We start from the raw sequence: 26,187 nt of genomic DNA on the forward strand, positions 1-26,187 counted from the left end.
AAGCCAGACAGAAGAGAGCAAGGGGCCAGGGACATGACTCAGAGGGCTGGAGTGCCAGTCTCACATGTGCTACATTGCGAGCTCAAGTCCCAGCACTGCACCTGTCACCTGCCCCAAGTACTAGTGGGGTTTAGACATGGGGCTCCCAGCACTGCTGGGTCTTATATGGCAGGGTCAAGTACTGCCCGGAGTGGCCCTGAGCATTTTAAAAGACAAACATTTCTCTTGGCTTTGTTTTTGGGTACACCCGGTGATGCGCAGGGGTTACTCTAGGATCTGTGCTGACGAATCACTCCTGGCCTCCTGGCGGTGCGGACGGAACCCTAGGAGATGCCAGGGATCGAACCTAGGTCAGCTGCATGCAAGGCAAACGCCCTCCCTGCTGTCCTGTTGCTCCAGGCCCCATAAAACTTTTGTTTTAAAAGATAAAAATAAAAAGGGGGCTGGAGAGAGTACAGCAAGAAGGGTGCTTGGCTTGCATGTGGCTGACCCGAGTCTGATCCCTGGCACCCCATATGGTCCCCTCAGCACTGCCAGGTGTAAGTCAAGCACTGCCAAGCTACCACTAACAAAATAAAAAAATTAGTGGAGGAGAACAGGGAGCCACATGTTGGCTTGGGAGCCGCAAGAGGGAATCGGGCTGTCTGGTTTCTCCACTTGGTGAGCCCAGGGTCAAGGTCGGACCGACCTCCTGAGGCCATACAGGTTAGGCTGGCCAGTGCTCCTCGAGTCGCTGCCGCAGGGAGCCTGTCTCTCCGTCTTCCCATCTCTGAGCCAGCTCCGAGCTCTTCCGCTCCCGCTGAAAAGCCTCAGCCCTAACTTTGATGGTCCGGCTTGCACCTATTGTTCAGGGCTTGGCTTCTCACCTCTGGGAGGCTAATCCTCGGGAAGAGGAGGTGCTCCGGGCGGGCAGGCCAGCTCCCAGCTTTGCGGCTGGCAGCCAGCTCGCTCCCGGCTCTGATCCGGCTCCTTCACCCAGCAAGCAGCAGTCTCCAGGGCCGGGGGAGGATTACAGGGGATCAGAGCTGTGAAAACAATGCTCCACAAGCTGTAAATTTTGATGCGAATGTGCGAAGAGTCATAATTATGGCTTAATCCTTTGATCCCTGCCCTCACCTGCACCCCCCAACACTGAGCAAACAGGGGTCCCGGAGGGAAGGGATTGAGGACCGCTGCATTGTGGCTCCTGCTGCCCCCCCTCCCCAGCACCCCCCAGGGCCTTCCCCGGGCCAGCCTGGGCAGCAGGTTGTGGATGGAACCAAGTGCAAATCCGCGCTGAGCTGCAACCCTGGCTGTGACCTCAAGCTTAACCCCTTCCTGGGGCTGGAGAGATAGCACAGCGGTTAGGGCGTTTGCCTTGCACGCGGCCGACCCGGGTTCGATTCCCATCATTCCATATGGTCCCCTGAGCAATGCCAGGAGTAACTCCTGAGTGCTATGCCAGGAGTAACTCCTGTACATCGCCAGGTGTGACCCCCAAAAAACAAAAAACAAAAAAAAAGAAAGAAAAAAAAGCTTAACCCCTTCCTCCCCAGGGGGCCCTTCACTCCACGGTACTCCCCCAGAGATTTGGTCTTGGCATGGAGAGGCAGCCTGGGGAGGGGGCCCCCTGTTTCTGCGGCCCCTCGGCCCCTCCTCCAGAGCCCCACCTGGGTTCTGTGGCAGGATTCCTCGTCTCTCCCACACAGTGACAGCGCCGGGCTCGAGCTCGGGTCTCTCCCCCTCTGAATCTTTCTAAAAGTGGAGGTGAGTGTGGGTGTGAGCAGCTAACTAACCTCTGAGCACCTGCAGCAGGCTGGGCGCTAAGTCTGCACTGCCACCCTCCTCCCTTCCTCCTGCTGGGCAAGGAGGCCCGGCCCTACTCACCCTGCCGCACCCAGCTCAGAGAAGTCAAGGAACTTTCCCTGGAACACCCAGCTTCAGAGCCCTCGTGCCAAAATGAGAACCGGTGTCTGGTCTCCCTGCCGCCCTGTCCGTTCCAGCCCCCCCAATGGGTGAGGACCCGCTTATTCCAGCATCCCAGTCCTCCTCAAACACCACTCCCCACTCCAAGACTCTCCTTTTTCTTTTCTTCCTTTCTCTTTTTTTTTCTGGGGGGGGGGGAGTTGGGTCACACTAGCGATGCTCAGGGGTTACTCCTGGCGGTGCTCGAAGAACCAAATGGGATGCGGGGGATCAAACCCGGGTTGGCTGCATGCAAAGCAAGCACCCTAGCCACTGTACTATCCCTCCACCCCACCCCTCATTTTTTTCAGGGTTGGGGGAGCAGTCAGAGGTGACTTCAGGGACTTCCAGAAATGGGTCACGTCCCCGGGGCCCTGGCCTTTCCCAGGGAGTGGGCAGCTGAACAATGGGAGATAAATGTGTGGAAAGCATCTCTGTTACTAAATATATCAGCTTCCCCAGAGATCGGGGTGCTGGCAGGAAGCTCAGGGATCCGCCCTGAAGGTCACAATCTTGAGGCTTAAACAAGCTGAGGGGCTCAGGGCAGCAGACAAGGTTCCCCCGTCTGCCCCGCTCCACCCCAAAGGGCAGGGGCAGCCTGGAAGGGGGGGACAGCTCATCCTCCCGGCCCAGAGCTGCCAGCCCCAGCCAGCTGATATGCATATTCCTTTGCATTCATTTGCATGCCGCTTTTTGCAGGTGGCCCACATTCCACAGCCCATCTCTCTCCCATTTCCGGGGTCTCTGATGAACACCCCACTCTCAAGCAAGAAGGCTGGGGGGGCCCAGGGAGAAACTGAGAAATTGCAAATTGACAATGACCCCCCACACACACACACACACAGACACACATGACACTTCGGTGGCGTGGCGGACAGTGCTTCATGTGGTCTAACCTCAACCCTCACTCTGCGTCTGCTCCATCTCTGTCCAACTCCTGCCCCTGAGCACATGGACATGACCCTTTATTTAGTCATGTTTTGAGGCCACGCTGGGTGGTGATGCTCAGGGGTTGCTCCTGGCTCTGGGCTCAGGAACCACTCCTGGCGGCGTTCAGGGGACCGTATGGGATGCCACAGGTCGAACCCTGGGTTAGCCGCAATGCAAGGCAAGTGCTTTACCCGCTGTACTACTGCTCTGGCCCGTTTTATTTTTACCCAAGGGGCCACACTCATTGGGTGTGCTCCCAAGGATGCCCAGGCTCGCTGGCCTGGTGCTCTCACCTAGTGGTGTGGTGATTGGCGATCATGGGGGCTGGGCCCTGGCAACAGAACTCAGGGAGCCATGCAGAGCTCTGTCCACGGTCGACAGGTGCCCTGCCATGTGCGCCTCCCCTCCCCCTCCCCCCGGCTCCCGTACAGGTCACTGCAAGAGCGGAACACACACACAGATGTCACTGAGAGAAGCAGACAGACAGACAGACAGACACACACACACACACACACACACACACACCACGTCCTCCCAGCACACACCAACCCCCCCAGCCTAGTCACTGGCATCCCCCCTCTTCCTGGAGCTGCCCCTCCCTTCTGCCAGAGAAGCAACTCTGTCCCCTCTCCTTAAATGCCTGCCCCTAATGCTGGCAGCAATGGGTGGGAGCATTCAGGGGCTTCCTCCCCGGGGCCACTAGCCCCAACCCCCTTTCTTGCAGGGCTGTGGGGCTGGCCAGAGGCTGCTAAGTAACCGAATAAATGAATGAATAAATGAACGAGCCTGCTGCCCTCCCAACCTTCTTCTCCCTGGGTGATTCCTCTCACCCGCAGGAGGGCCAAGAAGAGAAGGGCCTCTGTCTCCACTGCCCCTCCTGGAGGGGACTGCCCCTGAGACCACAGCCCAGCTCTCTGAGCGCGAGACTGCCCACCTGCTCTGTACAGCGAGAAGCTTCTTCCTGCTTCCCCGCACTCCCCTTTCTGTCCGTGCTGTTTCTCCATCTCTGTCTGGAGGGGCACGTGCCTACCTGCCTTTCACCATCTCTGGTGGAAGCAAAGGCTCTGTCTCTGCCGGGTCCCAGGGTATCTGGAGCCCTCTGGAGCCATCCTGCCCCCTGTGCCCAGGGGAAAGGGCATAGGAGGCCCTACCAGGGTGCCCGAGAAGCTGCACATGAATGAAGGGCCCGGGGAAGATGCACTCTCTAGAGCAGGGAGGGAATGGGTGCCTGGCCCCCAGGTAGGCAAGCGAGGGCTGGACAGGCCCCTCATCTGCTCGCCCACTCAGAGGCTGCACTAAGCACAGGTGCCCGTGGCCATGGCTGGAGAGATGCTTCTGCCTTCAGGGACCTCTTGGCTGGCCCAGTAAGGCTCTCACACACAGGGGCTTCAAGGGAAAGGCAGCCTGGGAGGCATCCTTGGGTAGGGGGCACACCTGGTGGGGCTCAGGGCTCACTCCTGGTTCTGCACATAGGTGGTGACTCTTGGTAGGGCTCAGGGGAGCATATGGGGTGCTAGGGATTGAACCAGGGTCAGCCACGTGTGAGGTCAGTACCCTACCCACTATGTCTCCAGCCCCTAGGAAGCATTCTTGATTCTGTATTATGAGAGAGAGAGAGAGAGAGAGAGAGAGAGAGAGAGAGAGAGAGAGAGAGAGAGAGAGATCAGGATAGATTATGGGGGTCAGAGGGAGGGAAAATCAAGGAGGGCTGCCTGAGGGGGGGGACTTTCTCTTCAAAAGGCCTTTCCCAGCTCCTTATTCCTGTAGGGTAACTCCCAGCCTCTCTGCTTGGCATCTCAGAGACCCTAAAGAACTGCGTCCCCAGGGCCCTGAGACAGCTCAGAGGGTTAAAGGGCAGATTGTGTGCAGGAGGTCTGGCTCTATCCCCAACATCACTTAGCCCTGGCCACTACCAGGCATAGCCCCAGACAAAAACAGACTAACCCCTTCCCCTTCCCCCCCCCCCACACACACACAAAAGAAAAAGAAAAACAACAACCAGTTAGGTCCAATATTCCTTCCTCCAAAGCCCTGGCCAGGTGTGTTCAAAGCCCCTGACTCCCCACGGCCCTGCTCACATTACAGGACTGGGTGGTCTCCACTGCCGTTGCCCTTCCTGGGCCTGATACTCCCAAGAGCAGGTGGGGCCAGGGCCATCTCTGTCCCCAGGACTGGCCGGCAGCCCCGGGGAGCTGTGTGGAGTGGAAATGGTATATGTGGAAGGATGGGGGTAGGGACAGGGGCAATTATGGGGCAACCAGGGAGGATGGCAGCTCTGAAGCATGCTGTGATGGCCCGGGCTGGACAGCAGCCTGTGTGGGGTGGCGGTGGTGGTGGTGGTGAGGGCGGGGGGGGGGGGGGACTCCCAGTCCATTAAGACTGAAGGGGCACTGTCTGAGCGGAGCGCTGCCTCCCCCATTTGGCCAGATCCCAGCCAAGCCATCAGCAGCCCCCGGGGGACAGGAGGCTGTAGTGGGAAGCAGGAAGAGAGGCTGGAGCTACAGGGTGGGTGGGGGCTGGGGTGCAAAGGAACACACGGAGATTAACCCTCCCAGCACCGGCGAAGGTGGCCACGAGGTCTAGGAGTGCTGCCTGAGGAGGGCACCGAGGCTCAGGTTCCAGGAAGCGCCTCAGCCTTGTAGCCAAGGGACGGTGACAAAAGACTCTGCCTCAGTTTCCCTGTCTGGGAAGAGCCCTGCTGAAACCCTCCGGGGGTCTTCCCCACTGCCCCGCTGCTCAGATCCTTTAGTTTCTGGTTGCTGAGCCACACCCAGTGATGCTCAGGGCTGATTCCTGGCTCTGCTGTCGGGAATCACTCCTGGCAGGCTTAGGAGACCATACGGGATTCTAGGGATCGAACCCGAACCCGGGTGCGAGACAGGCACCCTCCCCGCTGTGCTATTGTCCCGGCCCAGTCAGAGCCTTATAAGGGCTCCAAGGCCCCACCACTGTGCCCTTCACCCCCGTCCAAGTAGTCCAAAGCACCCCTGAGCCCCCTTTCCCACCCGGCCCCCCAAGTCCTTTCGATATCTTGCTTTGGGAGGCTCTCGGGAGCTCAGGCTCCCCCATGGTCAGCTGGGGGCAGCTGCCACCCGCTTCTTCCCCAGCTCAGTCTTCTGGGGGGGGCATTCAGAGCTTACATCTGCGCTCAGGCATCATTCCTGGTGGAGCTCAGGTGCCAGGGATCAAACCCAGGTGGGCTGCTTACCGGGAGCACCCCCGAGCCAAGTCCCCACTCCCCACACTTCAGTCTTCATGGTGCCACTGAGGCCGTCTCCCCCTCAGCATGGAGCCCAAGAGGCCTGGGGTTCAAAGTCCTGCAAGAAGGGACCCCTGCGCCCCCCACCCCGCCCCGCACGCCCCAGCCTCCCTGCTCAAGCTCATGCTGCCGCCATTGCTGTTTCCTTGGTCCTGGTCTCTGTGGCTTATTATTCTCAAGCTACTTCGTGTCCCGGAAGTTTAGCAGGCCCAGGAGGCCCAGCAATGATGCCTATTTCTTTCCTCGTCTCCCCCCCAGGGTGTAGAATGAATTGTCCTGGACTCCTGGAGGTGCTGAGGCATTCAGTCACCCCCGCCTGCCTGGGGGGCCGTGTCCCAGCTGCAGCCTCAGGCACCCAGAGGAGGCAAACATCAACCCCCACACTCAGGTGAACACACGCGCACACACACACAGATGCCCGGGCCCCCACCACGCGGATACCTGTCAGCACCCGTGACCACCACAGAGTCGCCACACAACAACCCTAGAAGGTTCCCACTAACACAGCAACACACAGGCACCCATACAGCAAAACTGACAATCACACACGGCCCAGTATCTGCACACACGTGGACTCGGGCGACAGGCTCAAGACTGAGCTGCGCTTTTTGCAGACACAGCATCCGTACTAATATGCATGCCACAGAAACCAAATAAGCATGCACACACACGTATGCACACACACGTATGCGCACACGTACACATACACACTCACACATGCATACAGACATGCACACACACGTGCATGCACATACAAGCATACACAGCACGCACACATGAGCACACACATGTACACACAAGCACGGACCTGTACACACATGCACACACATGCACGTATACATATGTATGTGCATACACACGCACACACGCATGCACACACATGCGCACACACAAACTGCATCCAGGCACCTGCAAACTCTTGCTCTGTGGCCAGGGTGCTCGCATATTCCGACAGCCTGCCGCAAGGTGACCAGCCAGGACCCTAGCACTCCATGGAGCCCTGCCACCCGGGTCCCCGCGCACCCAACACCTGAACAGCCACCTGTCCCGAGGAGCCTGAGGACACACACCTGCCCCTCGGGACTCGAAGACACACACATGTAGCTGGCCTGACCTCTTGGTGGCGCCCAGAGGAGCCCCCCTCCGCCCCATCCCCCCCCCACTGCAGCCCACGCGATCCCTGCACGTGCACGCACACGAGCTGGCACATGGGGCCTTGTTTCCACCAGCCGCACGGCTCTCTCTGGGATGGTGCTGGGGGCAAAGTTGCCTAAATGGGTGGCTGTGAATCCACGCCAGCTCCATGCGGCACAGCTGGCCCCTCTCCTGCCCAGGGTCACTGTTATTCCGGTTTCCTGAGTTCTCCCTGACCCACACACACACACACTGTACACATGCATGCATGCATGCGTACACAAACAGGCGCGCGCGCGCACACACACACACACACACACACACACACACACACTTCCTTCCCGTGGCTGAGATATCATTCCTGTCCAGGGTCCTGATTGAGTCTGAGCCCCCAGAGCTCCTGAATCCCCTTTTTGTTGACCCCCCAATACCTGAAGGAGAGATTTCATTACCAATCCCTTCACGAACCAGTAGCCCTTCTGTGGGAACCCACCCCTAGGCTGACACCAGGCGCCCCTTGCCGGAGAGACCCCCCTGCCTCCCACTCCAGGCTACAGTTCTGTAACTGGGCGCCTCGGCGGCATTGCTCCTCCCACGTGGCTCAGCTACACGCCAACCCCAGCGCAGAGGGCTCACGGGACCCTCTGTGGCACCCCGTGCAGCGCCGCTTCCCGGGACAGCCCCTCCGCCCCGTGCCCCATAGTACTCACGGCTCAGCCGGCCGTGCCGCTGGGTACTGCTGGCTCCTGCAGAGGATGGAGTGGCCGCACGCCTGCCCCATCACTCTTCATCGTCTGCCTCCCCAGCCAGAGCAAGGTGGCACCTCGCCCCGTGCACCCCGCCGGGGATTCCAGGCAGGGTGCCTTGCCCGGCTGGCGCAGGGACCGGGAAGAGGCGTCTGTGCCCTGCTCAGCCCGGTCTCCACCGCCCGATCCCCAGCCCTGCTTCCCCGGGCGCTCCCGCCTCCCTCTCTGGCTGCCTCTGCCGCTAGGCGGGCTCTGGGAGGAGGCTGGAGCAGGTCTGATAATGCAGAGGGGGAGGGGGAGGGCGGGGGAAGGGAGAGGGAGAGAGGTAGGGAGGGGGGTGGAGACTCACTGGGAGAGAAGGGGAGAGACACACACAGGCAGAGACCGAGGCCACGGGCCGAGCAGAGGGGGAGAGGGCGGGAGGGAGCAGAGGAGAGTGGGAGCAGAGCCCTGCAGAGCCGATGCTGGGAAGGGGAAGAGATCAGAGAGGCAGCGGAGGGAACAAAGACCGCAAAGAAAGGCAGAGGGGAGAGGAGGAGGGGTGCCTGATATGGGAACCCCCTTTCCCCCCACCCCCAGGTGAGGAATCAAAGGCGCTTAGGAGCTAGAATGGAAATGGTGTTCTTGGGGCAGGGGACAGAGCCAGCACCCTCTGCTATTCCATCATGGGGACCTCAGGGTGGGGACACCCCATCCCCTTAATTTCTTGGTGCCAGGTCTCCAGGTCAGGCCAGCTGCGATCCCCTGGGCTCCTGTCATGGTCTGACGTTGTCTCTGAGGGTCACCCCCACAACGGAGCGGCCACATAGGGGTCTGGAGGGTTGCTGCTGCTCCCACCCGGGGCTCTGCATGGATGCAGAATGGGAGCAGAGACTCGATGGGGGGGTCCTCGGGCCTCCAGGCAGCGGGAGGACCCAGGGGCAGCCCCAGCCCAGCCCCGGCAGCAGCTTCCTCTGGCTCCCCTGAACGGGAAGGCAGGGAGGTGCACTGGGCAGAGCTTCAGACAGGCAACGGGGCTGGGACTCGGTTCCTCCACTTACGGGTCCACTTGTTCACCCACAGCTGCCACTGTCCCAAGAGCCGGCCTCGCCTCCAGTGGCTTCTGACTCAGGGAAGCCACAGGCATGGGTTGGTGTGTGCATGTGCACGCATGTGTGTGTATGCTGTGTGCATGTGCGTGCCTGTCTGTGAAAAGGGGGCACTGGCTCTGTAGGATGCAGAGGGGACCCTTGACTCAGATGGAAGTTGGGGGCGTCTTCTGGAGGACAGGAAATGAGCTGGGCCATGAAGGGTACAGAGAAGATCCTTAGAAGGGGAGATTTCCTACAAAGGAGCATCATGAGACCCCCCACTGCCCCCGGCCCCTCTGCTGTGAGCTCAGCACCACACCCAGGCAGTCGAGCTGAGGGGCCAGAGGTACAGGTGTGGGTGTGGGCGTCGATCCTGAGCGCTATCCAAATGCAGAGCAGTTGCCCTGACGCTAGGAAGATCCAGAAAGAAAATGTCCACGGCTCTGCTTTCTCCCGGGGCCTGAGGAGGTGGGCTCTGAGACCCCTTTGCTCTGCTTCCTCAGCAGGAATCAGGGTGGGTCTTTGCTTCTCTGCCCAAGCCCCCCTGCCCCACCTGGGCTCTCACTATAGACTGGCCCGGAGTGGGAAGGTGATGGGAGGCTTGGGGAAATGAGGCTGTCCTGGGCCAGGCTGCCACACAGCTCTGATGCGTCCTACTCCGCCCCCCCGCCCCCGACCTGATGAACCAGAAAGTGGAAACGAAGGTTGCCCCTGGGTGTGTGTGTATGTGGCAGGGGTGGGTGTCAGAGCCTCCTTTCTGCCCTGCCATTCTGGAAACGATGGCGACGGGGCCTTGGCACTCTCCGGGATGGGGCTAAAGTGATGATACAGCAGAGAGGACATTTGCCTTGCAAGTGGCTGACCCTAGCATCCCATACGGTCCCCCAGCATTGCCAGGAGCAAATCCCAACTACAGAGCCAGGAGTAACCCCTGAGCATTGCTGGGTGTAAAAAAAAAAAAAACACTTCCCTGAAATGTATTCCAGCCAGACAGGTGCAGGGAGTGGGAAATGTCAAGTATCCTCTAGACTTCCCTTTCCCCCACTGAAGAGAGACCCAGTGTTGGGGTGGGGGGACAATCCCGAACATGGGAGATGCAGAGGGGAGGGGGCCCAGACGACACAGGTCCACCTGCTCCGGGCCGAGGTAGGCCACGCAGGCCCCCTGCCCGGAGCCCCGACTCCATGCCGGTCGCTCTCCGTGGTGCTGATCGGCCCAGCTGGGTACAGTCCCGCAGTCGGCCTCGTTGTTCCCTTGGGTTTTGCTGTCTGCAGTGCCCAGTCGGCTGCCGGCTCCCGAGCTCCATCCCCATCATCATCGCCAAAGGCCCCCAGCCACCACCTGCTCTCCCCAACAGGCCCTCCTCTGCCCAGCACACTGGCTCCCCCTTTCATGGGGCAGAACCCCACACCCCAACAATTTCCAGGGGTCACACTCGGCGATGCTCAGGGGTTACTCCTGGCTCTGCACTCAGGGATCACTCCTGGCGGTGCTCAGGGGGCCCTATGGAATGCCGGAAATCGAACCCAGGTCGGCCAGATGCAAGGCAAGCGCTCTCCCCGCTGTGCTATCGCTCTGGTCCCAAAAATTTCAAGGGATTTCCCACCCTGCCCAGGCTTCTGACATTCAACACCCGACACACCTTTTGTCTCTATCAAAGATGACAACTTAGAAGTTCTAAGCCAGTCTGGAAGCTTCAGTCACTTTGCCTCTTCCTTCTTCCCAAAGGCTGTCAGTCCCCGCTGCCCTCCATGATGCTCCAGTGTCTATTCCCTTCAATGCCTCCTGCCCACCCGCCAGCCCAAGCCCAGCCCAGCCCTCTCAGATCCCTCCTGCACCTGCCTCCCGAAGATCCTTCTCCGGGCACTCCTCAAGCCCTGGCAGGATCCTGGAGGCTGGCCCCGGGACAAAGGGCAAACTTCAGCCTGGCACGTGGGCGTCTCTTGGTCCCCTGCCTAGGCGCCCCCTCCCCTCCTCTGAGATGGCTGGCCTTCCTCCCCGGCTCCCTCCCAGCCTCAGTGATGCTCTCCGCACCCCACTCTTTCTTCCTTCCTCTGCCAGCTCCGCACACACCCGAACCCGAGAGCCTCCAGCGGGGAGTCTCTGGCCGCAGCCCTTCTCCAGCTTGGCATGTGTCCACCGCCTCACCACCCCCTGCTAAGGGTGCGTGTGCACATACGTGCGTGGATGTGCATGGCTGTGTGTGTGTGGCGTGTATGTGGTATGCGTCTGTGGTGCATGCATTCTTGGGTGTGTAGGTGGTGCTCTGTGGACAGGAATGCTTGGGTGTGTATGCGTAAGCGTATGTGTAGTGTGCACCTGATGGTAGTGTGAGCGTGCGTGGACATACATGTTTGGGTGTGTGGGGCATATTATGGTGTAAGTGGTGTGTGTGTGTGTGTGTGTTGGTGTGTGTCCACATGTAGACAGGCATGCATGGAGTGTGTGGTGTAAGTGTGGTGTGTATGTGGGGGAGGGTGGACAGGCATGTTCGGGTGTGTCTGTGGGGGTGTGTGTGCGTGGACACACCTGCTTAAGTATGTATGTGGGGTGTGTGTGCTGTGTGTGGGGTGCCACACCCTGGGCCTTCTTCCTATGGTGCCAGACCACGTCCTGCTCGTGCTCTTTCACGTCCTCCACCGGCTCATTATTTCCCTGACGACAGGCCGCAGCCCCATGTGCTCAGCCGGCCCCAGACTTGGAGCCGCCACACCAGGTCCAAGAAGGCTGGTGAAGAGGTGGAGGCAGGAAGGAGACACGGGGTGAGGAGCCCGCACAGCTCCCCGGGGAGCAAGAGGCTCAGGTGGATGCGGGGACCCAGGTGGGGTGGGGGCTCTGAGCTGCGCCCCACCTCAAGGGCAGGCTGAGGCCATGAAGCATGAAAGCGATCATGGCTCCCCCGGGGGTGACTGGTAATTGGTTGAACATGGATTTCACACAGGGCCGGCCTGCAAACCCCCGTGACTGCTGGGGCCAGGGGCCGGGCACATCTTCTGGGACCTTCACAACAGGTGCCGACTTGCCTGTTGGTGTGAGGGGGTGGGGCAGAGTCACTGTGGGGGGCTCAGTGTTTCTCCACCTCGCCCTCTTCAGCCTAGAGGCTGCTCCCCATGGGCCCCCCACTAACCTGAAGCCCGCTGCTCCCTGGATGGCCAGGCCCCCAGCCCCCAGGCCAGTCCGAGAGGGGCAGTTTCTCCACCATGTCAGCCGAGGGGGGGGGTTTGGGAGCAGAAGCAGGGAGTCGAGGTGAGGGGGCTCAGTGGATGGGGCAGGGGGCATCTCGGGGGCCCTACCCAGCATCTCCAGCCCTGCAGACGGGGCGTGCGAGGCCGGCCCAGGGAGGATGAGCTGATCTGGGGAGCGACGGTGAAAGGCAGGAGCAGGAAGAAAGCCTAGGGGTGGGCCAGGTAGGAGTTATCTTGGGGACCTGGCCGCAGACACCCTGTCACAGGGGCTAGAGCTGCGGCGACAGAGGTCAAGCGATGCGCCCAGGTCACACCCGGGCAGGGGCAGGGCTGGCCTCGGCCATGGCGTCTCCACACTGCTCGCCCCCTTGTCCAGCAGAGCTGGAGACTGAGGGGACACACCCCAGGCGGGCAGTCCCCGAGGAAGGTTTGGCCCCATTCCCTCCCTCCCTGCTCCCCCGGGCACCCCGAGTCCTCCCTCCTAGGGGCCCCAAGCCCTGACTGGCTTCTCCCCTTCCCCGACCCCCAGACTCCCTGGCGGAGGCTGCGGACTCTGCGGGGGGATGTGAGTGATGCCCAAGGAGGCTGCAGAGGCAGCGACCCCGCCCCCCCAGGCTCCCCAGGCGGCCACAGACGCTCTGTCTGACCCTGGAAGCTGCCTCTCTCCACGTCCTTCTTCCAGAACAAACATCCCGGCCTCCAGACACCCGAAGGCCAGAGTGTGATCAGGGCCCAGAACTTCCCAGAACTCTCCGGAAGGAAGCCAGGACTGAGAGACAGAGTGGAGTTTGCCTCCTGCTGGGAACTCAGGTGCCGGGGAGGGGGGGCAGCGCGAGGCCTCGGCATCCCTGTGCCCCCCCAGCGCCCCCAGCCGAGTCACCCAGCATGGGCCGGGCTGGCCTGTGGGTTTCTTACTGAGGAAACGGAAATAGTCCCCCAACCCACACCCCTGCAAAAAACGCTCAGCAGGGACTCGGGTTGGGAGCTCCACCAGACAGGCTGTGGGCCCTGAGCACCCCTCGGCCTCAGTCTAGAAATGCACCTCAGGCCCCTCTGAGTCTGGGAAGATCTTCCCAACATACGCACACACACGCACGCACATACGCTGGGCTAGACACTGGCTGCTGTGGGGGAAGGGGGGTGTCCGGGGGGGGGGGGGTCCGCGGAGCTGAAGATGGGGGTGGGCGACCATGCCCAACACTTGGCTCATGCCCACTTAACTGGGGGGTTTGCGCCCACCCAGACGGTGTTGCCATGACACTGGTCTCCACAGTGGCAGCGCACAAGCCTCTCATCGGGGAGAAGGGACTGACGGTGACAGGAACGGAGGCTGCTCAGCCTCCTCAGCCTCCAAGAGGCCCCTCCCGCGCCCCTGCCCTGGCACCGCAGAGGAGTGAGTGAGAGCATGACAGAGTGGGGAGGAGGCTCGGGCAGGGGTGCAGGGAAGCGGGGTGGGGGGGGCGGGAGGGGCGGCGTGGGGGAAGTTTGGAGGCAGAAGCAGCAGTATCTGGGGGTGACAGGCGGTGGGAGGCCCAGCCCGGCCTCTCCCCCACCTCCCTGTTCTGGGGTGGGAGGTGGGGGGAGGAGCAGGGGTGGGGGGTGCCGTTTTCCTCGAGAGCTCCGTGCATGAGGGTGCCCTGCCTGTGCGCACGCGTGTGTGAGTACAGGCACCACGCGTGTGCAGGCCCGTGTGTGTGTGTGTGTGTGTGTGTGTGTGCGCGCGCGTGTGTGTGTGCGCGCGCGCGTGTGTGTGCGCGGCATGGGTGCGCCTGTGCCACTGTGTCTCCAGGGTGATAAATACAGCAGTAGAAGCTGTAACCAGGGCAGAGAAAGTGTGGAAATTTCCACAGGCTCGGAGTGGGGTGGGAGAGGGGTCAGACTGGGGTTGGGCCAGAACGGGCTGATGGGGAGCCGAGCCCTGCCAATGCCCCTGGCCAGACCTGGGCTGCGCACGCCGCGCACATGCTCACACACACACACAGTGCACACAGCAAACACGCACGTGCACGCACACTGAACAACAGGATGGGGGCGGTGCGGGGTGGGGTGGGGCAATCCTGAGCTCCCCGAAGGTGGGCTGAGGGGCCGGGGCCGAGGAGATCCTGCCACTCTGCCTTTCGTGTGTGGCAGACGGGCCCCGCCTCGGGGATGCGTGGGAGAGCACAGAGCTGAGGACAGGAACGACTCCTGGGAGCCTGTGGCTGGGGGGCACGGCCACAGAGCCCCGAGAGCGACGGGGCGGATGGCCCGCGGGCACAGGCCCCCACACAGCCCTCCCTGCTGCAGGAACAGGGCTCGAGGTCAGGAAGGTGCCCTCCGCGGGCCGCACCGCCCACTCTGCTCCCAGTGTTCGGGAGCGACCAGAGAGTGCCCTGCTGTGTTTGGGGAGATTACGGGGATTAGAGGGATCATCAGAGATGGTCCGAGGCACTTGACACGGGTTGCTCATTGTATCCTGCCTCAGTCGGGACTAATTAGCCTCTGCAAACTCAGGTGAGAGCCGGATTAGCCGTGGGGCCTGCCACCACCAGCTCTCACCCCCCACCTGCGGTGCACAGGTCTTGGGAGAGGGCCAGGTCAGGGGCTCAGATTCAGGGCCTGGCCCCCAGCCTCTGCTCCAGGATGGTGGGAGAAATGGGGGAGAGACCCCCCCATCCTCACCCCATTGATTTCCTGTGGAGCCAGCAACGTGCCGGGCCCAGGGGTCTTCACTGGCTGATGAATGCCTTATAGGAAAGTGGGGGAGACACACCCCAGCCCCTTCTCCCCACAGCCTCCTCAGCCTCACCACCCCTCCCCACCCCCGGCTATGCACTGCTGTGACTTGGCTCCCTGGCGCCTGGCCAGGCTCAGAGCGGGCACAGCCGGCCCCCCCCCCCCAAGCTCTCTCCTTCTCGAGAGCTGCTGCCCACCCCCAGCAGGCCCAGCCCCAGGGGGACCTCACCAAGACCCCCGATCCTACCCCAGATCACATGGAAACGAACCTGCAGGGTCCCAAGTAGACTCTGTGTTTAGGAATCCCCCTGCTGGGAGCGGCATTCCTGACTCCCTCAACGGGGAGACCCATGGGGTGTCACTTCTAAGAGCAGCAGGCAAGGCAGTGAAGTGGGTCTCAGCTTCTGGTCCCTGAGGGCTGTGTGTCCTCAGGCAAGTGGCCTCCCTCCTCTGGGTCCTCTCCCTGGCTGCCAGGAAACAGCGCCTCCTGTTGTCCAGACCACAACCCTGCACTGTGCCGGCTGCAGGGGCAGAGGCCCATCCGACAGAGCCATGCTCCCTGGCGCCCTGTGCTGCGAACAGCCACGCTGAACTGTCCGAGGCTGCCCCCCGGTGGCTTACTGCGGTCACTGCAGCCAGTCGCAGCACAGGGAGTGGACAGCCAAGCCAGGCGAGGGCGGGAGGGGAGGGGAGGGGAGGGGAAGGGCAGTCCTGACTCCAGCCTCCCCTCCCCTGCTCAGAGATCAGGTCTGGGAAAGAATTCCAGCGCGAGAACTTGGCCAAGTGCCTTGCCTTGACTGCCAGCAATGGTGGAATGGTCAGTGCACCCAGAGCTGCTCACCAAGGCTGGGCCGGGGCAGGAGGCTCTTGGGGGGATCCTGGCCCCAATGTCTGGAGCTCAGGCTTTAGGCCCTGGCGGCCCACCTTTCCGGGGATCCCCATGCTTCCATCAGGACCCACCCCAGGCTCTGCACTGAGCAGCCCCAGAGATTGCTCACCCCACCCCCCACGCGCCCCTAAAGTAAGAGTGGTAGGACACTGGGGGCTCAGGAACCAGGCCCCTGGAGCCCAGTGCCCGCCCCCATGCCCAGACCCTGGCGGGAGGGCAGCCTGTCCATGCCTGCAGGTCAGGAGAGGTGGGCAATGAAGCTCTGGGCTAAGGCGGCACCCTCCGGGAGTCCAGCCCTGAGCAGCTCCTTGGGCCGGGTAGAGTGGGTGGCAGAGGGGACAGCCACTTCCGGGGGGCTGAGTCGCGAGGCCATGGGGGACCCCCTCTCAGTTGAACCCACCCAGCGACCCCGCGCCTCTGACCTCCTCGCCAGAGTGTCTGTGGGGCTGCCCGGCCTCAGACCGTGGTCCACAGGACACCAGGGGTCGGAGGGAGGCAGGCGCAGGGCCCAGGATCTGTCCTGTCTCCACAGGCCCTGGACCCCCTTCCCATCACAGACCTCAGCGGCACAGGGTAAAATATACGGATGTATTTATATTATCAAAAGGTCCCCAAGTGTGGCGGGGGCAGCAGGCAGCCTGGGCCACCTGGCCAGCGCAGGCCAGCAGGGGGCTGCCGTCCCCGAGTCCAGTTCTCTCCCTCGTAGAGGGCTGGCCCCCAGTCCTGTCCCCGCTGATGTCCCTTTGTAACCTCTGTGCAGCTCTGGAGATAGGGGCGGGCTCCCTTCCAGCGGGGGCCCCGGGGCCCAGGCCTCTGTATGGACGGGGGTCCCGCAGTCTGTGATCTCTGCCCCCCTGACCCCCATCACTCTGGGAAGGGGGCCCTGGACGAGGGCTGAGCCCCCAGGCACAGCAAGCGGGCGGGTCTCCCCAGGCAGGCCCGGCTGGACCCAATCCCGCCAGGGCGGCTGTAGGCGTGGGGGTCTGCTGGCGCTCACCAGGCCACCCCTGCTCCAGGCGGAGGGGCCAGAGGCTGGAGGGCAGCCAAGTCAGGCTCCTGCTCTTGCTCCAGTGCTCAGGCGTTGCGGAGGAGCTGTGGGGGTGGGGAGGACACAGGGGTCCCGGAGGGGAGTCAGGCCCAGGCGGCCCCGGCCACGCCCCCAGCCCCTCCCCTCGGGCCACTGGCCACGCACCGAGAGGGGGTCGTTGGTGAAGGCGGCCACGCTGCGGCGCATCTCGTTCTCGCTGCCACGCAGGGGAATGAGCGACACGCTGCCCAGACGGACTTCGGGGGCCGCCCGGGACACTCGCGAGGGCTCCGAGGGCCACACCTGCCCGTTGTGCTGGCAGGGGAGAGGAGGAGAAGGGGGGCCCCCGCTGGCCTTCCGATGGCTCAGACCCTCGGCCCGGACCCACCCACCCTTCCTGGAAATGCCTGCAGCACTGGATGCCGCTGTGAGGACAGGACCAGCTTCCCGGCATCCAGCGTGAGACTTGTTACTGTGTCTGGCATATCGAATATGTCACGGGGAGCTTGCCAGGCTTTCCTGTGCAGGCGAGATACTATCAGTAGCTTGCCAGGCTCTCCGAGAGGGGCGGAGGAATCGAACCCGGCTCGGCCGGGCCAGCCGCTGCAAGGCATACGCCCTACCCACTGTGCTATCGCTCCAGCCCGAAAACCAAAGAAAGAAAAAAGTGCTGAATGGAGTCTAGGGCGCTGGAACTATTTTGCCAATCGTTACCCTGAGCACTTCTCAGCGATGCTTAGTGAGCTGTGGGAGTGACGGGGAGAGTCTTCACCGCCCAGCTGCTTCCTGGCCACAGCACCTCTGGCCACCCGACTCCTCCTCACCTCCCGGCCACCCCCTCACCTGCCAGCCCACCTGCTGCCTGGGAGCAGCCTCTCAACTCACCCTGCCTGCCTCCCTTCTCGCCTGGACTCCCCCCTCACTCTGCACCAGGTCAAAAACGGTTCCCTTAGCTTGACCTTCCAGGCTCTTCGGGGTCCTGCTGCCTCCCTTCCGGTGCCAGCTCTGGCCGTCTGGCTTCATCCCTTCCACCCACCCCTCAGCCCCACAATCGGACACTCGGCCTCACCTCGACGTGTACTGAACCCCCATGGGCCTTGTTTCTGCTCTGTCTTTGCGGAGCATTCTCCTCCCCAGAGACCTCGCTCCAGGACACCCGCCCCTGCTTGCTCCCAAAGGCCCCACCCAGGACACTGGCTCCTGCTCGTCCCCCAAGACCCTGTCCCAGGACACGCTCCTGCATCTGAGGGCAGGACTAGGGCTGGTACCTGCACAAAGAGGAAGGTGGCGAACCACTCGCGGAGCTCCATCTGCGTCTCACAGCAGAGGTACCTGGGGGGGTGGGGCACAGAACTCTGGGTACTGCCAGGGGCCGGTATGGGGTCGCCCTGCCCACTGCCACTGCCGGCCTGCACCTCCCCAGCCGGGCCCACACTCACCACTGCTGCTTCTCGTGCTTCTCCGTCTCATGCACCACCGTGAAGCCCCAGCTGCAGGGAAGGGACAGGCGGCGTCACGGGAGGGCCCGGGCGCCACATGGCGTGCTCCAGAGCCAGGGCCAGCTCGGGGACCCTCCTCTCCGCCACGGCCCTGCCGCCCCCCCTCCCCCCAACTTCCCAGCCCAGGCACGGCTGGGGTCTGTGAGCAGAAGCAGGAGAGCCAAGTTTAGGCGCCCGTGAATCGGACTGTGAGGAGGGCTGGTGCCGAGAGGGAGGACTGCCTTGCGCTCCCCAGCACCGGGCCAGCAGCCTCTGTGCTCCAGCAACTCTCGCCAGCCCTCTCGGTGTGTGGCCAGGGTCACCCGGGGGCTGACTCCCCCTGTGTCCTCCTCTGAACCTGAGCGAGGGCAGGAGCCCAGTTCGGCTGCCCTCAAGCCTCCGGCCCCTCCACCCTGCTGCACTGAGGCCTGGTGAGCACTGGTGGTCCCCACACCTACGTCCTGATGGCAGCTGGGGCCCTGCCCGGGGTGGGGAGACAGGCGCTGACCCACCAGAGCAGCCAGGGTCGGCCAAGCCGCCCTACCGGGACCCCTGAGCTCACCCCTGTCCAGTTCAAAGGCCCCGGGAATGAGCCAGCGCCCCGATGGCCCCGCTCACCAGGTGGGCGGCCGGAGCTTCTTCTTCACCCCCAAGTAGATTCTGAGGCTTCTGACGGGCCACTCTTTCTCAGGCCGGTGACTCTAGGGGTGGAGAGGACAGCACAGGCCCTGGGGTAAGTCTGGGCCAGGGCAGACCCTGAGGCCCCCCTCATGGGGAGCCTCCTCCAGGAAGCCCTCCCTGCCCCCGCCTCTATGCGGCAGTGTCAGACAGTCAGCCCGCAGCCGCAGGCCTGGCCAGGAGCATGGCCAGTGGCCCGTCGCGGTGCTGACCCAGTGCCCTGGGCCCTCCGCAGCCCCCCAGCTCAGGGCTGACTGTGTGAGTGGTTGCCTCGTGGCCAGCAGGTCCCCCAACCCCCCGAGCTTCCGGGGTAGGGGACCGGTCAAGCTGAAGCAGGGCAGCGGTCTGGAGGCCAAAGACGGAGCCTCGCGGAGACCGGTGTCCGGGCGGGCACAGCGACCCATGAGCCCTAGCGTCAAGCTGATGACATCGCCCCCCTGCTCCAAGAGCCACCTGCTGGTGGCCCTGCCCCCACTGGGCGTCCCCGGTGCAGGGTGAAGAGCAGGGAAGGGGGGACTCACTTACAGCCGACACTGGGGGCCAGCGTCCAAGCCGCCTCTGTCCACCCCCGCCACCCCCAGGCATGGCTTCTTGGCGGGACAGAAGAGGTCGGGAGGGAGAGGGTCGGAGCCGGGGGCTGTCCTGAGAGGCTCTGAGAGGACAGGCAGCTGAGGGGGCTCAGGGGTGAGGTCCAGAGGTGCTGACCAGGGGCCTTTCTCTGCAGCCCTTAATGACGGGCCCGGCGGGGTGGGGGGGCTCTGCGTCTCCCCCACTGACGCCTGCTCTGGCCATGACCGAGCAGCCCAGAGCGCTGGGAACAAGGGGACACAGGGTGCGATGGGCCTGTGAGTGCAGTGAACCCAGAGTGGCTGCAGGAAGGAAGGTTCCAGAAAGGGCAGGGAGAGAACCACGGGTGATGGAGGAACGCACACCCCAGGGGTCTCCCAAGGAGACTTGGGAAAGTGAAGACAGCTCAGGCCTCGCTTCCTGGAGTTGGGCGGGGCCGCCGGGAGCATGCGTGAGCCCTCGGGTGCCCAGGCGTGCCCCCACCTCTGGGGTCATGGCAGAGGGGGTCGGATGCTTTGGTGTTCGAAGGCCTCTGCTGGGACCATCTCCCTAGAATGTGCCTGTCCTAGTCTCAGGGTCCCGAACAGGGAGCGACCATCACCCCAGGACCGAGGGTCACTGATGGGAGGGGTAGAGAAGCCTTCAGACCAGGAGTGGGGGGACGCTCCCCACGGGCTGGGCAGGAGCCCAGGCTGCATTAACAAAGATATGGCGTGCAGAGGGAAGGAGGGGAGGGTCTAGCTTGGCTGCTCTGCTCCCCCTCTTCCTGCCCGCAGCCTGGGCAACTAGGGGTTGTCAGGGGCTGAAGCAGCTGTGGGGACTCAGGCGAGACCCCTGGGAACATGCATCGTCTGTCCTCATGGGGTCTGTGTTCAGGGCCTTTTTGAAAAGCAGATTTTCAGCTGAACCTCAACCAGGGCCTTCTCCCAGCTAAGCGGGCCCCGGGGAGAGGCTACGCTCTCCTGGCTGGGCTGCTAGTAAGGGTGCCCCCCCCCAGGAGGAGGGACAGGGGCGTTCCCAGGGACTGTGTCTCTGCAGGGCTGGGAACCCCGACGCGGTCCCATGTGCAGACGCTGGAGCTCCGAGACCTCAGCCACCGGCCGGAGGAGGATGGAGGGGAGGAGGGGGAGCACAGACGACGACTGACAAGGGCGGGAGCCATGCCTAGGGAGCGCGGGGGCGCAGCCCTGCCCGTCCCCCGCAGGCTGGCCTGGCCCCCAGGCGGTGGAAGGCAGCTGCCCCACTACTCACGGCGTCGGGGGCCCCGCTCCACGGCCTCTGGCTCTGTTTGATAGAGGATCGGGGTTACAGAGGAAGGCAGGCAGAGTCGGGGTGCAGGTGTGTGGGGGGCAGGATGGAGTCGGGCTTGGCGGACACCGAGAACATGGCCAGGGTGAGGGACGGGGAGGGGAGGGCCCGTCGGGTGAGACAGGGGCTCAACCACGCGGAATATCGGGGGTGGGGCTGACAGGCTGTGACTGGCAGTGCAGAAGGACGGTCTCCAGAGACCAGCCGCCGTGGGGCTCAGCGCTCAGAGGGCGGCCGCTGGAGCCACTGCAAGGGGTCCTGAGGGCACACAACTGTCCTGCCACCCAGCCGTCACCTGACCCTGTGATGGGACTCGGTGCAAGTGAGAGCCCCGCTATAGCCCAGGGGGCCAGGTGCAGGAGTGTGGACACCCTCTATAGCCCAGAGCCCAGTGTGCAAGGGTGTGGACACTCTCTATAGCCCAGAACCCCATGTGCAGGGCTTCAGATACCCCACAATAGCCCAGGGACCTGGTGCAGGGGTGTAGACACCCTCTATAGCCCAGAGCACAGTGCACAGGAGTGTGAACACCCCACTATAGCCCAGGGAGCCCAGTGCAGGGGTGTGGACACCCCGCTATAGCCCAGAGCCCCATGTGCAGGGGTGTGGACACCCTCTATAGCCCTGGGAGCCCAGTGCAGGGGTGTGGACACCTTCTATAGCCCAGAGCCCTGTGTACAGGGGTGTGGACACCCCACCATAGCCCAGGGGGCCCAGTGCAGGGGTGTGGACACCTTCTATAGCCCAGAGCCCTGTGTACAGGGGTGTGGACACCCCACCATAGCCCAGGGGGCCCAGTGCAGGGGTGTGGACACCTTCTATAGCCCAGAGCCCTGTGTACAGGGGTGTGGACACCCCACCATAGCCCAGGGGGCCCAGTGCAGGGGTGTGGACACCTTCTATAGCCGAGCCCTGTGTACAGGGGTGTGGACACCCCACCATAGCCCAGGGGGCCCAGTGCAGGGGTGTGGACACCCTCTATAGCCCAGAGCCCCATGTGCAGGGGTGTGGACACCCTCTATAACCCTGGGAGCCCAGTGCAGAGGTGTGGACACCTTCTATAGCCCAGAGCCCTGTGTGCAGGGGTGTGGACACCCCGCCATAGCCCAGGGGGCCTAGTGCAGGGGTGTGAACACCCTGCTATAACCCAGAATCCTGTGTGTAGGGGTGTAGACACCCCACCATAGCCCAGGGGGCCCAGTGCAGGGGTGTGGACACCCCACCATAGCCCAGGGCCCCGTGTGCAGAGTGTGGCACACTCAGTGCGGCCCTCCTGCCCCAGGGCCCGTGTGCAGGGGTGCGGCGCTCACCCGGATCTCCCTGTAGAGCCGCAGGTAGGTGCTGTTGAGGATGAAGTAGCGGTCGTGGAAGCCACCCGAGGGCAGGCCCAGGCCCAGCAGGCTGCGGTCCTCGCGGAACTTCATCATGCCGTGCTTGGTGTCACCCACGTGGCTGGCTGGGGGAGGAGCGGGTGGGCATGGGCACGAGTCCCGGGGGAAGGGCCCGAGAGCGCGAGTGGCACTGCGCACCTACCCAGGTACAGCAGGATGGCCTCCATGGACTGGTACTTCTTCACCACCAGGTAGCTGTCCGTGCCCAGCCCGTGCAGGATGGGCAGCACCTTCTCTGCGAAGTGCAGGGGCCGCTCTGGGGAGAGGTCACCCCGCTGTCACAGGCCCCGGACCCGGGTCACGGGTCCTCCCTCCACGCGCCAGAGCCTCGGGCCTGACTCAGTGCCCCAGACTGGCCTGACATCTGCTGTGTGTCCATCCGGAGCAGGCCCCGGGCCTGTGGGCAGGGGTGCTCCCGCAGAACCCAAGCCTGCTCCCTCCCACCCTCCCGCCCCCGACTCACTGCCCGAGTCCTCCTTCCTCTCCTGTCTGTGCTCCCCCTGCCCCTCCTTTGCCACCCCCCTGTGGGGCCCTGGACGGTGCTGCCCTGGCGGGCGTGGTGAAAACCATCTCCATCTCCAGCCCAGCCCTGCCACAACGGTGTCACTCCAAACTCCTTGCATAAGGTTGGTGTCCCACCACCCAGGGCACCTGCCTCCGAGGCCCAGAAGCTCTTCTCTGAACAACTCCTTCACCAAGTAACCCACGCCCTCCCCTCCAGGGACTGCCTGGTTGGAACACCAGCTCTCTGGCGGCGAGATTTGAGTGGTAGGAGGGGGCGAGTCACACCCAACAGTGCTCAGGGGTCATTCTGGGCTCTGTGCTCAGGGCTTGGGGGATCACTCTGGGGGGTGCAGGGGACTGGACCGGGGATGACCCTGCACCACTCTCTGGCCCTGGGAGACTATTCTAAGCTCTTTTGGCGCCGAGGCCCCTTCCAAGGCAGCAGTTAACGTGCTGCACAGCAGCGGGCACCCAGAGGTGTGACCACAGGATGAACGTGTCTGCCACAGCAGACGGCTTGCAAGGGGAGGATCTATGTCTGCGTCAGTCCAGGGCAGGCCCCCGGGCCTACTGAATGGCAGGCGATGTCCGCGTAGCAGCCAGCATGCCTCCCGTGCCCCTCGTGCCTCCAGCACCCTGCCCCTCGCTGGCACCGAGCAGCAGGGGTGTGGCTCAGGAGCCAGGCATGTGCTTTGCATATCTTTTGTTGTTAGCTGGGGAATTCTACTGTAGCTCATTTGGTTTGGGGGCCACACCCAGCTATGCTTAGGGCTTACTCCTTTTGTTCTTTTTGGTCACACCCGGCGATGCACAGGAGTTACTCCTGGCTCTGTACTCAGGAGTTACTCCTGGCGGTGCTCAGGGGGCCATATGGGATGCTGGGAATCGAACCCGGGTCGGCCGCGTGCAAGGCAAATGCCCTACCCATTGTGCTATCTCTCCAACCCCAGGGCTTACTCCTGACTCTGTGCTCCGGACCACTCCTGGGGGACCACCTGCGGCCCCAACTCTCTCTTATCCCCTGCACTGTCTCCCCAGCCCCCGGATGCCTGCCTTGCGTGTGTGAAGCCCGGGCTCCAGCTCCAGCACCACACACGAAACAAAATCCCCAGGCTTATCTGCACCGAACTGCACTAACACCCTCCCAAGCAGCCCACACCAAGCCGTCACCCTCCCCTACTCCGCACAATCCCACAGGCAAAGCCAGTCTCACCATTCAGGCGGAGGACACCAATCCCCCCTTCACTGTGACTCCGCCAGCCCCATGTCAGCCAGCCCCTGCCTCTAACACGCTATTGCCCTCAATGAGGACATTACCTGTGTCCACGACCTGCCCTCTCAGCTCGGCAGGGCAGGCCCCGGTGGGCGAGTGGGCAGCACCACCACACCCCACGGCCCCTCCAGCTCACTCACCGGCCTCCTCCCTCTCGTTGACCTCGAAGCAGACCCAATAGTCCTTCTCCCTGATGCCCACGTTCCGGCGATCCAGGATCTCCAGCGTGAGCTCCTCGGCCGTCATGGAAGCCGGGATCTGTGAGAGGCAGACAGGAGGGGAGATGAGCCATGGCCATTCCGGGCACCCCCACCCTGCAGGGGCCTCTGGAGTCCCCAGCTGCCAGGGAAGCTCTGACAGGCCCTGATGGTGAGGGGCCGGGAAGCCCTAGGCCCAAAGGCTGGACCAGACCAGAGCAGGCCCCTGCGGGGGGCGTCCCCGTGGCCACATCCCCACGCACCTTGATGTGCTGCTCAGCCTCCGCCTTCTTCTCCTCCAGGTACACGGTGCAGATGAAGTCACCGGCGTGCTGTGGAGGGACAGGCCCCGCTGAAGACCGAGGTGGTGGCCACGACAGGGCCAGCTGACCCGATCCCACCCCAGGCCCTGTCCTTCACCTGGGTCCCGCTGGCTGTGCCCGCCACGCGCATCTTCACGATGGCGGTGACTTCCTCCCGCTGCTTCCTCAGTTCTTCCTCATCCACCTGCATGTCAGGCAGGGGCAGAGATGAACAGTCACGGCCGCCCGGCGCTGGGGGGGTCTCTGTTCTGTCCCCACCCTGCAGCTGCCACCCACAGGCATGGGACGCACATTGAATACCGCCACGTAGTGACCGATGAGGTCCTCCACAACGTGGCCTGCCTTGGAGTCCTGCCCGTCCGTCTGGAAGAGTGTGGGCCCGAACACGATGGCCAGGTTGTGTGTGTTCATCTGGTTCGTGTCTGAGAAGCACTGGACACTGGGGTGGGGAGGAGGGAAGCCCAGAGGGAGGGGTCAGCCTGGAAAGCCCCCCCCTCCTTCCCGGTGCCTGAGAAGCCCATGTCCCGCGCCTGGCATGAAGCCAGGGAAGGTCCTGGGGGTGGGGGGTGGGAACACCAGAGCTGAGGAGATGTGGACAGTGTTTCTGGCCGGGCTCTGGGTGCTGGCCAGCAATAGCGCTGGGAAGCTGGGCGATCTGGCCAAGATCCCATGACCCCAAGCAGAAGTCCCTCCCCACCCAGCCAGAAGCAGGAAGGGGGGCGAAAGACCCCACACCACGGTGCACATCAGGCAATGCTCAGCCCTGGCGGGCCTGGGCCGGGCTCTGAGCTGACTGGAAGAGGGCACTTCCCCAGCGCCCCCCAGAGCCCTCACCAGTACAGGTGGCTGATCAGGGCCTTCACGGTGGCCCGGTTGACTGGAGGCAGACGTGCCAGGAGCTCTCGGTACCTGGAGACTTTGCTCTCTTTCTCCTCAATCTCTGGGAGGGGAAACAGAGGTCAGGAAGCGTCTCATCTGCCCTGTCCTCGGTCAGGGCCCCTGGGGAGCCAAGCCAGGCCTGGCACTCCACAAGGGAAGTCCCTAACTCTGACTCTGCAGGGACAAAATGAGGCGGTGGCCAATCTGCAGAGGCAGGTCCAAGTGTGTGACAGGTGAGAGGGCAGGAATGCTGGGACGGATGGGCAAGGGGTTGGGGCGAGGGTGGGGGTGGGGGAAGGCGCGCCCTGGCGTGGACCCCGGAGGCAGGGGCCTACCTGATGCCTCCAGCCAGGCGAGGCGCTGGACTCGGGTGAAGAGCCCATCAGGTAGGTCCCGCAGGAAGCGCTTGAGCGCGGAGGAGACGTCATCCACGTGCTGCTCGCCCTCCTTGAGGCGCACGGAGCGCGCATCCTGCCGTAAGCTTTCCAGCAGCCGCTGCGTCTTCGACGTCTGCCCGCACTTGCGGTAGATGCCCTCGGAGGTCAGGCCTGGGGAGGAGCGTGGCCCAGAGGGGCGTGGCTCAGGGGGTGTGGTCTTGAGGTGGGCGGGGCTCGGGGCGGGACCCTGCTGCTCTCAGCCAGTGGGGAGCGGAGGCTCCCTGGTGGGGCGGGGCTTACGCCGTGGGGGCGG

General features: G+C 63.3%; 2 protein-coding genes across 2 annotated transcripts in view; both read right to left on the minus strand.

Moving 5' to 3' along the window:
- The window catches only part of PDE2A (phosphodiesterase 2A), a 94,769-nt gene extending 86,620 nt beyond the window's left edge, over nucleotides 1-8,149 (minus strand). Inside the window, exon 1 of the mRNA XM_056115989.1 lies at nucleotides 7,978-8,149. Coding sequence (XP_055971964.1) covers nucleotides 7,978-8,048 — 71 coding nt within the window. The 5' untranslated portion in view covers nucleotides 8,049-8,149. The remainder of the gene's footprint in view (nucleotides 1-7,977) is intronic.
- An 8,297-nt stretch (nucleotides 8,150-16,446) lies between these two features.
- Nucleotides 16,447-26,187, minus strand: part of ARAP1 (ArfGAP with RhoGAP domain, ankyrin repeat and PH domain 1) — a 57,769-nt gene continuing 48,028 nt past the window's right edge. Inside the window, exons 22-35 of the mRNA XM_056116007.1 lie at nucleotides 25,833-26,045; nucleotides 25,453-25,558; nucleotides 24,910-25,057; nucleotides 24,716-24,802; nucleotides 24,559-24,627; nucleotides 24,239-24,356; nucleotides 22,464-22,577; nucleotides 22,241-22,386; nucleotides 20,874-20,906; nucleotides 18,996-19,078; nucleotides 18,339-18,389; nucleotides 18,168-18,231; nucleotides 17,065-17,214; nucleotides 16,447-16,964 (exon numbers count right to left, since the gene is read on the minus strand). Coding sequence (XP_055971982.1) covers nucleotides 16,947-16,964; nucleotides 17,065-17,214; nucleotides 18,168-18,231; nucleotides 18,339-18,389; nucleotides 18,996-19,078; nucleotides 20,874-20,906; nucleotides 22,241-22,386; nucleotides 22,464-22,577; nucleotides 24,239-24,356; nucleotides 24,559-24,627; nucleotides 24,716-24,802; nucleotides 24,910-25,057; nucleotides 25,453-25,558; nucleotides 25,833-26,045 — 1,400 coding nt within the window. The 3' untranslated portion in view covers nucleotides 16,447-16,946. The remainder of the gene's footprint in view (nucleotides 16,965-17,064; nucleotides 17,215-18,167; nucleotides 18,232-18,338; nucleotides 18,390-18,995; nucleotides 19,079-20,873; nucleotides 20,907-22,240; nucleotides 22,387-22,463; nucleotides 22,578-24,238; nucleotides 24,357-24,558; nucleotides 24,628-24,715; nucleotides 24,803-24,909; nucleotides 25,058-25,452; nucleotides 25,559-25,832; nucleotides 26,046-26,187) is intronic.

The sequence above is a fragment of the Sorex fumeus genome, unplaced genomic scaffold (assembly GCF_029834395.1).
Source record: "Sorex fumeus unplaced genomic scaffold, SorFum_2.1 ptg000030l, whole genome shotgun sequence".
Classification (NCBI taxonomy): Eukaryota; Metazoa; Chordata; class Mammalia; order Eulipotyphla; family Soricidae; genus Sorex; species Sorex fumeus.